Raw genomic sequence first — 12,266 nt, forward strand, 5'->3', positions numbered from 1 at the left:
TTCACGGAAAACAGGACTTTTTAAAAATGAAGTTAAAAACAAATGTTTTTGGGCTAATTCTTTTTTATTTATTCAAAATAGTCTCCCTCGGATGCAATACACTTTTTTGCGCGGTCTAAAAGCATTTCAAATGAGTGTTTTATGTCCTTCAGAGGGATCGCTTTGAGGATGTCGGTACACGCCTTTTGGATGGCATTTACGTTCGTATATCGCTGGCCTTTCATGGGCAAATGCATTTTTCCGAAGAGGTAGAAGGTAGAAGAGGTCGCAAGGTGCCAAATCCGGCGAATACGGGGAGTGATTGATATTTAAAATGTGATTTTTAGTCAAAAATTCGTCAAAAAGAGTCAAAAGAATTCGGAGCAATTTTTGGTCGTCAGTCAACTTGTGCGGAACAAACCTTGCACACACCTTCCGGAAGCCCAGGTTTTCCGTCAAAATGCGATAAATTGATGGTTTGGAGATGCCCAATTCCATTTCCATAAATGAGAGTAAGTGAAAGTGAAGATTTTGGCTGATATTTGACAAAGTCACGCACAATTTCGATGGATTCTGGCGTGATCACGGTAAATTCCGGGCCTGGATGATCGTCGTCATTTAGGTCCTCCCGACCGTTTTTGAATCGGTTAAACCAGGCATGCACTCTGCTACGGGATAAACAATCAGCACCATACACTTTGTTCATCAATTGAAACGTTTCGGTAAAAGTTTTACCAAGTTTAAAGCAACACTTAATATTGGCTCTTTGTTCGATGCTCATTTTTGTACCGATGACACAAACATACTGTCACTTAAAACGCAATAACTCGACTTCCAATGGATGAAATGTTATCAAATTTTTACTGGAAGTTGGGAAAGGATGTGCTTACCAACACACATTCTCACCAAGAGATAGCGCTGCCCGAAATGTCCCGATTGAAAAAGTCCTATTTTCCGTGAAACGCACCTTGTATACAAGGAAGAGTGTCTCAAAAAGCGAGTTATGTCATTTATTAAGTCGAACAAAGGTCCGGTAAAGTTTTGGCCTGATTTGGAAAGCTGCCACTATTCTGTGATACTTTTACAATAAGGTGGATTTCATCACAAAGGATATCAACCCACCAAGTTGCCCTAGACTTCGCCCAATCGAAAATTATTGGGCAACAATCAATAGGAAGTTGAAGAAGACTGAAAAGGTGATGCGGAATGCTGCAGAGATGGCGAGAAATTAGATCAAATTAGCCGCTGAGGTGGACCAGAAGATTGTGCAGAAAATTATGGCGTGCATTCCAAAGAAAGTTCGTGATTTCATCCGACGACCGACATAATAAATTTCTAAAAATTTTCTCTTAAAGTACAATAAAATACCTCCAATTTGACACCTTGATGTGTTTCCTAAGTCAAACCAACCCAGAGATACAGCTAATGCAATTGTTCCCGATTCTAACTGGGCCATGCTTTACGATAATTCTGCCTATTATTTAATAGCGTCCAATTTCGTCAAAGCTTTTGACAGAAAGTTCTACAATTTCTACAGAATGAAGTCGGCAGTGATCGGTAGCTCCAAATCCCAACACTAGTTGGATCACCTACCTGCACCCCGGGATGGATCTTACCTTTATAGTGAACGTCCTTGTACATAGTTGGACATATTTTACCCCCCTTTTCCTGTTTGTTTCGAAAGTCAATGTTGGTCCGCACCGGGCGGTGCAGCAGGGGCTGCGGTGGCCGAAAGTTGTTGCCGAGCGGTGCCTTCGGATGGTCCGGGCCGCCCTGCATCAGCCTCCGGAGTGCGTGGAGCTGCGGAGTTGGGAATCGGAGAATCGGGGGTGATCGGGGGTTTCCTGCTGGACCTAGACCGGGACTCAGGGCACTCACCTGCTGCTTGGTGATGTAGATCGGTTTGTTCATCACGAGCCAGGTGACGGTCTCGTGGCAGGCGGGGGCCGTCGTCGAACCCTCGTACGTCATGTAGTGCTCGGTGTCGGGGAGCAGGTCGCGCACCGAGATGCGCCGGACCGGCGACTCGTCGCCCCCGTACCGGATCCGCTCCAGCTGATCGGTCAGCATCCGGAGCTCCGGGTTGGACAGGTCGCCCAGCTGCAGCAGTATCGCGACGCCGACGATGCCCTGCGCCCGGTACAGCGCGTCACTGAAGTTGGCGTACAGCTGCGAGTTGTAGCCGAAGATCTGGATCTCCGCCGGGAACGTGTAGCTCTCGACGCTGTGCTCAGACCCGAACTGGTCGTGCAGCCCGTAGTGGACGTGGATCTCGTGGAACCGGTACCGGTACGAGAGGGGGCCCCCCGTCAGGTTGACCGGTATCTGGGGCGTACCGTAGGCCGAAATGGTTTCATTGTCCGCCGTGAAGATGACACTGTGGCCCGTGTTGGCGATGGTCCCGCTAATCTGGACGACCGGGAAGGGATGCAAGTGAGGTGAGGTGAGATTGGAGGTGGGGGAGGTCCGGCTGCCGACTATACCTACACGGTGCTTGTCTATGTGGAGGGTGCGCAGGTTCGGGTCGAACAGGAGCCGCTGCGGTTCCAGGTTGACCGGGGACTGCCGGCGGCCCTTGTTGCACAGCGACCACTCCGGGTTGATCAGCCCCCAGAAGGCAGGTCCTGTGGGAAGTCACGAGAGAGAGAGAGTAAGGAAACAGAAAACAACAGTAATCGCCGTAGGGGGCGTAGGGAGCGTACTCGAATCGAAGAATTGCACCGAGAGAGCTCGAATCGAATCGAACGACTCGTTCATGAATGTTTGATAAATCGTTTAGCGGCTAGCCCTAACCACCCTAACCCTGGGATGGTCCCAAACCCTGGTCGTCCACTGGGGTGCCCCCATGTCGAGTCTTTTGTCTGGCCGGGCGCGATGGTCCAGAAGCTACACCGGCAAACGAAAAAACGTCGTCCACATCGTCCGGTTCGGGCCACTCGACACCGAAAGAAATCAGCGTCCGGCGGTGGCCAAAGTCTGCTGACTCATGTAGGTGCACTTACGTGACCGAGAGGGAGTTCCCCGTGCTGGTGCTGGCCTCGAATAATGAAAACTAATGTCGGTGAGTACTTTCAGGGCACCACACACGGCACCGTGGATTCGTACCGACTTTTGGCACCGACGCCCGGTGCCATCTGTCAGCGTCTAGCGTCTCCAAACAAACCATATCCACATCCATAGGTCGGGCAGGTCGGGTCGGGGGACGGGACACCCGGGACACAAAAGATGCTGACTTTGTGGCCTCGGTCCGGAAAGAAAGGTTCGTCAAGTATACGATCATTTGTCACGGATACCCGGCCAGGGATTGCAAGGGAGTTCCAGAATGGGGTGCCCCCCCCATTCCCTAACGAGATCATGATTTGGGGAAAATGGTTTGCCTCTTTTTCGACCCCCCTCTGGGTGGCTTCTGCAAGTGAGCTAACAAGCTAACAAAACATCGGTGGACGAACAGCGCGGACCGAAAGTGGTCCTCGAGGCGAATGCTTGAGAACAATTCTTGGGAATTGGGAAATGGGCGAGAGCCCTGGCCCTGGCCAGTTGATTGGGATAATGGCATTATTTAGTCGCCGTCCGGTCACCACCGACCCGCAAGATGTCCTCCCCCTTCCGCAGTATTACCTGCCCCCGTTCGCCCTACACTCTCGTCGTGATGGTCTGCGCCGCAGACCAGAAGACCCAGATAGGGGGGATTTTTGGGCCCGAGCGCAACCTTAAACTTCATTCCACGTGGACACCACCAGTGAGGCGAGCGAGGGACCGAGTGGGGAGTGGGTGGCCACACGTGTGCTCTTTCAAAACTTGCTTGCTGGTGGTCTAGGGAAGGGGGGAAAAAAATGTTGATACACCCCCCCCCCATCGCAATCCATGCCGGGTGGGGTCGACTCGGAGCACGGATTGGCAGGATCCAGCCCTTTTGGGGGCAGGAACTTTTGTTTGCCACCCACCCAGCCCCCGGGTTTCGACTACTCCACCCCTTTCTGTTTCTTCTTCCTGTTTTTCTTCCTTTTCATTTTTTTTTCTAGTGTGTGGTGGAATTGAATCGACACACAGCACGGTCGAACTTTTTGTGTTCCGCTTACGGGGGTGGGGCTGGGGCACTGTTTCATCTCTTCTTGCTGTGCTGTGTTTGTGCTTTTGTTTTGGTTCTGGTTTCTGGTTGGCTGGCTCTTCTTCTTCTTTCGGTCGCTTTCTTCGTTTCCCGATTTCGCGTGCTGTCGGTTGATTAAGTAATTGACTTTCGCCAAGGTGCCGAAACGGTGGTGGGACATGACCGGGCGTGAGTCGTGAGTCAAAGCGGTCCACCTTTGGCACCTGCTCTAATGAAATCTGCCCGAAAGCTGAAGCTGAAGTCAGCACAAGAAAAGCACTGGACACTGGCCGACCACTGAACCAACCACAGGGCTGGAGGAATTCTGGAAACATTTCATTACAATTACCCCAGGCAAAAGTGAAAAGTTTCATCGTTCGCTCGCCAACAGACCGAGTGAGCAAGCCTCGTACGTAGGTAATTCTTCGCTGACGTCATGGAATGGAGGCGGTGAGGTGAAGAATCAATCGCTCCACTCAGCAGCTACTGGCAACGCTCGCTCGTCTGCTAACAGTTTGATCATTAGCCCGTGCCTAATTGCGGTTCCTATTAACGTCGTCCGTTTTTTGGGTGGGTAAGAACAACAGTGAAGGCTGGTGCCACTGTACTGTGCCGTATCTTCAGACTCCTGGAATGACTCCTGGGACTCGCCTCCATATTAAGTCCGATTTTGTCACCAAAATGAATCGGTTCGATGTTGGCCCGACTTCGGCCCGTTGGCCAAACGCCTGGCCTTTGGGAGTGAAATATCGGGATTATGTGAAGCGCTATCTCAGATCTACCGGACACCGCGCGCGTCCTTCTTGCAGCTCCACTAATTACTCGCACCGGCTAATGAAAACCCCGAAAAAAAAACCCGGATTCTCTGCTCCAGAGAATCCGCGTTCGAATTCTTGCCCTGGCTCCGGGCCCAGCGTTCTTGTGGAATGTGCAGCCTTGATGAGGCTGGCCGAGATCCCGCCACCGGATGCATAATTAGCCCCCGCGGAACCCCCTCCTGGTCCCAGACCCCCCGAGGAGCTCCTGCAGGCTTCACGCGATTGATGGATTGTGGATCCGATCGGGCTCCAACTCATTTTATTAGCGCTAGAGCTTCGTGCAGCAACCCCCCTCCCCCACCCCAATCCCCACCCGGCATCCTGCCGATGCCGATTCCTCATAGTGGAATGCAACACACCCACACACACACACACACAAACAAGCGCTAAGGACCTGCTAAGGACCTGACCGGACATCAGACACGAGAGCCGGGGGTTGGGGTTTTTCCCCCCCCCCCCCCCCCCGTGCGCTCGGTGCAAAAGAAAAACCAAATGGAATTGAGGGTGGGGGGGAAGGGGAGCCCCACCATCCCTTCTCCCCGCCTCCCGGCTCGGCATCAAAATGATTGAAATGCAAATTTTACTGCCAAAATGGCGCCCGGCCGCAAAACGGTGGGGCCGGGGGGTGCCGAGGTTCTTCCGGGTCCGGGTGTTTTTAGTCCGTGATGGAGGGGATGGAGATTGTATACCTTCCACCCCCAACCCTTACCCCCCTTCCGATCGACATAAATAAGGACCGGGAGCCGCGAGCGAGCGAGCGAGCGTTTAATAAAAGATAATGTGCAATTTCTGCTTTATCCGGGCGGGCCAAGATCGCGGGGCCAAGATCCGGATGTGGTGATTAAGACGATTGCCGTCCGTCGCCCGTCACCACCGTGGAACCCCGGGCGGTCGGATCGGGGAAGTATTTTTATTGACCCGATTGGTTTTTATTATTTTTCCGGGGCTCTCGTCGGGAGTTTTTTTTTTTTTTGCTTTTGTTTGGCAGCCCGCTTTGTACGCGACGGACGGACGCGAAATTGATTCCTCGTGAGTACCTGGCGAGGGGGAGCAAGTGTCACGCTACCCCGCAGATCCTAAAAACCGTTCCAAAGTTCGGCCCGAAATCCGCCGGCGCTCTGGGTTCAGGTGCCATTAAATTGAGAGCTGCGCGCTGCGAAAGGACGAAAAGGCCGGAAACGGATCACCAAACAGCGTGGCAGTCGAGCTTGAAAGGGAAGAGTCCTTGAAGCGCACAACAGCGAGAGAGAGAGGGAGGAAGAGAGAGCTCGCCACTTAAATCGATCCACGGACCACCTACCGGGTTCGACCGGTTTAAAAGGAAATGCCAAAGGTTCTGGGGGGCCACCAGCGAAAGTCAAACTACTTGTCAGACCGGTTTGAACCGCGCTTTTTTTTTCTAATTTTGTTGACTTCGTTGGTGGCTGCTGATTCTCGGTTTCCGGCTGCTGCTTGTTTTTTTTTGTGCTGCCTTGCTGCGTTGGTCGGGACTTTACGGGCTAGCGCTATTAATTTGAAATTTTACGCGCGCTGCCACCTGGGCTCGGAACCGGTTTGGAAACGCGGCTTTTAATGAGCGTAGTTCGAAGCGAATTGTGTTGAGGAAAGCAAACGGAAACAGACCCAGGAAACGGCACGCCACGCAACGAATGATGCTGGAACCATACGGCGTCAGCGTTCCTTCGCCGTCGTCGTCGACCGTCGGCATCTGCAGCTAATACGACACGGAACAAAATGCAAGTGCAAGGTGGAACACCTCAGTCGGTCGGTCTATCCTATCCTGGGGCCCGCAAAAATCTAATCCATTTTTGCTTAATCATTTTTTAAATTAGACAGATATGGATAATGCAGTTTGTTTTAAAATTCACACAACGTTGCAGAAAGCAACAGAGAGAAAGATGGTTCCTGGTGGGTAGGCAACCCGGCTGTTCGAAATTTGAAAATTCCCTCACCCAAGGGGTGGGGGTAGGCTGCATACCACCACTACTACTACAACTACTACTACCCAGAGTATTTCATATTTGAAAGCAACACCAAACAAATCATCATTAACACTCAGCGGCAACGAAAACGTAAAGTAACTCGAGCCATGGGCCCCAACAGCTGCCACTTCGGATGTTGTTCGAAAGGATCCGGGCTAGACGAAAGAGTTACAAAGAAAGCGAGTACGAGAGATAGAAAGAGAGAGATGGCGAGAGAAAGCCAACGGAAGCGTGAACGTGTGCCTTTTCCAATTATTAATTGTGCACCCCTCGGAAACTGCTGCTCGGAATGAGAGGTTTGGGGGATGGAGCGGACGAAAGGGGATGAAACTATTTCCATTTCACGCACCCCACGTGTGCCGGGGAGAGAGAGAGAGAGAGAGAGAGAGACAGCAGCAAAAAAATTACCGAGAGGACGTTAAGAAAAACGGTTCGTTTCCGGCGTCCGTCGGAACCGTCGGAAACAAATTGGGGCCGTCGAAGGGGGTCAGGGAGTCGGAAACCGGAAGCGGAAATGTGGAAAGGTGCGTGACACTTTGGACCTTTTCGACGGCTCTATCGGCCCCGGGCTCTTCGGTGCTGAAAATTAATCACTGTCGACCCAACCGTCACCGCCGTTTCGGAGGGTTTTTCTTTTCCGTTTGCTATTGTTTCGAGCGCATAATACATAGACGCCCGGACCGGGCGGAGCGGGGTTAATATCGCTTAATCTATGCGGCGATGGTGGAGGGGTGGTGTCGTTAAGCAACCTAATCGCATATGTTCCGCTTGGAGTTCCACCAATTTCATCGCCACGCCCGCCACACGGTTTGGAGCTGTTGGTATTAATAAACAAAACAATCGAGCTTAGCTGGTGGTTAAGCGCGGGCCAAAGAAACAACAAAAAAAAAACGGCACTCCTTCTTGCTGCATCCCCGGATAGCCGCGGTGAGCATAAAAAACGCGGGAAACGAAACAGTCTCACCATCAATTTAACAACCAGCAAAACACCCATCATCGTAATTGGCGCCCCCGAGACCCGAGGCAGGGGTGGGCCTGGGGCTGGTGCTGTGGGTGGTGGTAGGGGCGGGGCTTATCATAATTTTATGCTCGACTGAGCTCGGCTCGGGGTCGCTCCCGCGATCCCGGAGAGCATAAAAACCCCATCCAGCCAGCCATCCTGCAGCGCAGAGAATGTGGAAAATTCTCATTCAATTTAATTCCACCTTCTGGGGGGTTGCATAGTAATGACAATAGGAAACACGAACAGCAACATAAAGAAGAAGAGCAGGAAGGACAGGTACATTCGAGAAGAACATTACGACGACCATTCGCCACCGATTTTTATCATCTTCGCCGTTTACGAGTAGACCAAAACGCACCCAGCCAGACCCGGACATCACTCACTGGCGTCTGGGCGGAATCTGTTCTTCAGTTGATTATGTTTATGCTCACTAATGCTCACTTCATTTACGTCCGCCACCCCACGCCGAGCGAGGTGGCGTCCTGTTTTTTACGCTTTTTCGCTTCATTTTCCGGTGAAGGGTTTTCCTGGCGGTGTGATTCTGGTCCCTCACCATTCTCTCTCTTTCTCTCTCCCTTTCTCTCTCTCTCTCTCCCTCCCTTTCTCTTTCTCACAGACATGTTCGATGGGTCACTAAGTGGCGATGCTGTTCAAGGACATCGGGTTTGTGTGTGACTTGTTTGTAACGAAAATATTACAGTGATTTGAGAGTCGAATGATTCTTCAATAAGTTATTGTACAATAAATTTGTAATCCAAAAATTGCCACAAAAATCCTGCAGCTGTTCGCAGCAAAAAAACTTTAAGAAGTTTAACTATTGAACCCTCCAGTCTAGATATTTGATTTTTTATATGTTTTCACATTCAAAAGGAAAAATTAAGTCCGACAAACGCATGATGAAGAATTCACAAGACATTATGCTGTTTCTGAGCTTGTAAGATGGTCAAAAACCTCGAAACCTCGAAAACCTCGAAACTTACATCATTTTAAAGCTTTTGGGGTGTAAGAAACGAACACCCCAACGAATTGATAAACGTACATCTCAACTACAAACACTCGTCTATAAAAATGTTCAACTAAAGCTTCAATCAGAGGATAAAGAAGCACCTTCAGTAACTATCATCCGCCTTCGGTTGGAAGATGCCACGTAGCAAAAAAAATGCCACATGTAAGCAAGGCTACTACAGAATTGAACTACAGAATGGCATTTTACCATCGGAATGCTTTGAAACCTTCTTCATTCTGGGAAGAGGTGCTTCGGATTGATTATTAAATTACATGATCTGGGGATGCATTTCTTCTCGTGGAACTGGAAATTACAAGTCTTCAAGGTCTAGTAGATTCAACAATTTACTTGAACCTGATTGAAGAAGTCACCGTACCTGAAGGAAAACGGCTCATTGATGAGAATTTAATCCTACGGCAGGACAAGTCAAGGTATTCGGCAAGTCAAAATCGAGATATTCCCCCCTATTACCAAACTCGTACAGTCGAATCGAGTGACAGATACACATACAAAGATAGCAGTTCAGATGTGTGTGCGATTCTTGCTATTATATTTCTGAAATTTTTAGACGATTAGACGGCCTTTCTGAGAGCGACTCGATTGATCGAGAGAAAAAGTTCATCCAGTTGAAAGCTTCCGTTACGGAAACTCGAACGAATGCCGCGATAGCAAAATGAACTCAATTGACCGTTTAAGTGAATTTCGTGAACGAGTTTGAGTTCTGTAATAGGGCCCATTAACGTTTTAGACTATCCACCACCAAATCCACACTTAGTAATGCGCACATGTAACATCAAGTGGCTCAACGGCCAAGAACATTCAAGACGCGTGGTCAAACATACCACGGGAGGATTTCAGGACGTACTGCTGGACAGTAGACCAAAACGACACCCAAAAATTCAATTCCTTCGAAACCCTTCTCATTTGTTCTTAACGGCCTTGAAGGCTGTTCCGAAATTGCTATTTTCTCTCCTGCTGATTGGTCGACTTGGAGTAGCTAGATCGTCCAAGGCTCCCGGAACTTCCATCAAGAAATCAGACATCACTGGGGCTTTGGATTTATAATCCAACTAAGGCCACCTTTTTGGGCTTTTTTGTTTTCCGATGGCAATGTCCACTGCTGCATGCGTTGAAGCCCAACTAGTTTTAAGAAATCAAAACCGGTTCCTATCGTAGTCTACTCAATCCGAGATACACGCCATCGTTGTCTAATCGCTTTGAAAGCTTCGGGCGGAAGTTCACACGATTTGCTATGCGAAAGAGAGACCTTAGATCCCACAGCTCCCTCTCCTGGACTCTTGCATCACTCTGAACGTGGATGCCCTTGATGCTACTTCGTTGCAGGGGTTCCCACGGCCCGTCTAACAGCAGGAATTTCTCATTCTTGACACCGGCCGAGGTACTCTACTAGATTGCGACAGTTCTACCCGTTAAATGTTATGTGCCGTAGATTTCATCAACGCGGTATCAAAATGGTGCCACTCAGCTCAACCCTTTTTATCAACAGCATTTTGTTAGCTACTAGTGTTCAGTTAGAAAAAGATTATATGGAACTTCAAAGTATGTGAGAGTAAGCTTCTGAATCCCTCAACTTCACCACTCATTGACTCACGGAGGCGGTCGAGGCCACCAAACTGACACAAAAGCTTGGCCAGCCGGCCGGTAAACGTTCGCGTTTCTTAATTTAAAATTCATTACCATCATGATGCTGGGAAAAGCTTGGAGTCAGACGTTCGGCATGAAAACGGCCACGGCCATAAGTGGGGGCGCCTAGCCTGTGGTGTTTCTGTTTGATTTTTTTTGTTTCGTATGTGTGTGTGTGTTTGTGTGTGAACACTCTAGGCGAAAATAGGGCTCAGGATACCGTTTATGGCCTTCGACCCGCCGAGCGAACTCCAAACGGGATGGCTGCTGCTTCGGTTCGTTCATCGGAGGTTCATTTTTTACATCTAATTTTCACAGCTTTTGGGGCGTTTAGTGTTTAGTGGTGTGTGTGTGTGTGTGTGTGTTTATAGTTTTATGCCACACACACACACACACACGCACACACAATGGGATCTGGACCAACTTTGATGGCCGCCATTCCAAACGAACGAGCTCGGTCAGCCGTCCGCCAGGATTCACCTGATCCTCGGTCCGCGGGTGAGCGAATCCTCATCGGCCCGGGTAGGGGTAGGGGGTGGTAACGCACCCCAAACCACCTCACAGCCACTGCTCAGCATCCTTAGGATGAGGACATAAAACGGACCGCAAAAGGCGCTGAGCTCATCCTATTCATTATTAAAATTAATTGTGAGAAAACAATCAGATGCTCCGACCCGACTCCCCTAGAGATGACCCGGTCAGCATCCTGTGTGTGTGTGTGTGTGTGTGTGTGAATGCCACCCAACTCTCTAGCGAGCGTGGGGTAAATGTTTCCACCCAACCAACCCACCAGAAGGGTAAATCATCCACCAAACCTCTCTAGTATGGGAAACAGATACAGAGAGAGAGAGAGAGAGGGAAAGATAGAGAGAGAAAAAGAAAGCACGTGAGAGAGATAGAAAGAGGTAAGGAAAGATAAAGAGTGAGAAAGAAACAGTGTGTGAGAGAGAGACACTTGGAGAAGTTCGTCCTTTTTCGGTCGCGTTTCGTTCGCATTTCGCCACGCGATTTTTCCCACCGAGCAAACCCGCCCGGGGGTTGGAACATCTGTCAACGGGGAACCTTTGGGTCACACTGCCACCCCTTTGAACCCACCCACCGCCCGCTTGTGTCCCAGCGGCGTGGGAAACGGAACAGGTGAGCCTGGCTACTTACCGGAAATGCCATCGTACGTCCACCACTCTTCCCAGCTGACCGTCGTTATTGCTGTGCCAAAGAGAGAACGAGAGAGAGAAAGAGAAATGGTGTGAGAGAGATAGAGCGACAGAGAATGAAAGAGATGAAAGAATGAGAGCGAAGCGAAACCGAACGGAAGTCACTGTGGGTGAGTTCGCTTGCGTACGCAAGCGCTGAGTTCGCTTGCGTAAATAAGACTAATTTCATCTCTGTAGCGACCCCCTAATGATGCCTACAGAGAGGTATGAGTAATTAGTCCCGCCAGCCAGGATGTTCGGTTCTTGTGGCCCCACAAGAAACTCGCCGAGCCCCGGCCGTCGAGCGAACCATCGCGACCGGAACCGGACGTTTCCCGTCTTTGGGTCTCTTGAAGTCTTTCATTGCGCGCCAACGCACGACGCGACGAGCGGTCGGGCGGACGGCCAGCCCTAGCCAGGCCGGCCTCCAAGGATTCGGGTGTCCTCGAGATCGGACCGAAGGGCAGGACCCAAGAAAGCCGAAGACGTAGCCCAACAACAATCGCTTTGCGGTGGCCCCTGTAGTGCTGTGAGCGAAGTGGAAAGGTCGGGGG

The 12,266-nt window shown here is 50.3% G+C and overlaps 1 protein-coding gene across 1 annotated transcript in view; it reads right to left on the minus strand.

Moving 5' to 3' along the window:
- Positions 1-1,501: 1,501 nt before the first annotated feature.
- Positions 1,502-12,266, minus strand: part of LOC131213431 (carbonic anhydrase-related protein 10) — a 13,349-nt gene continuing 2,584 nt past the window's right edge. Inside the window, exons 2-6 of the mRNA XM_058207470.1 lie at positions 11,675-11,725; positions 2,467-2,603; positions 1,858-2,388; positions 1,573-1,779; positions 1,502-1,510 (exon numbers count right to left, since the gene is read on the minus strand). Coding sequence (XP_058063453.1) covers positions 1,502-1,510; positions 1,573-1,779; positions 1,858-2,388; positions 2,467-2,603; positions 11,675-11,725 — 935 coding nt within the window. The remainder of the gene's footprint in view (positions 1,511-1,572; positions 1,780-1,857; positions 2,389-2,466; positions 2,604-11,674; positions 11,726-12,266) is intronic.

This window comes from Anopheles bellator, chromosome X (assembly GCF_943735745.2).
Source record: "Anopheles bellator chromosome X, idAnoBellAS_SP24_06.2, whole genome shotgun sequence".
Taxonomy (NCBI): Eukaryota; Metazoa; Arthropoda; class Insecta; order Diptera; family Culicidae; genus Anopheles; species Anopheles bellator.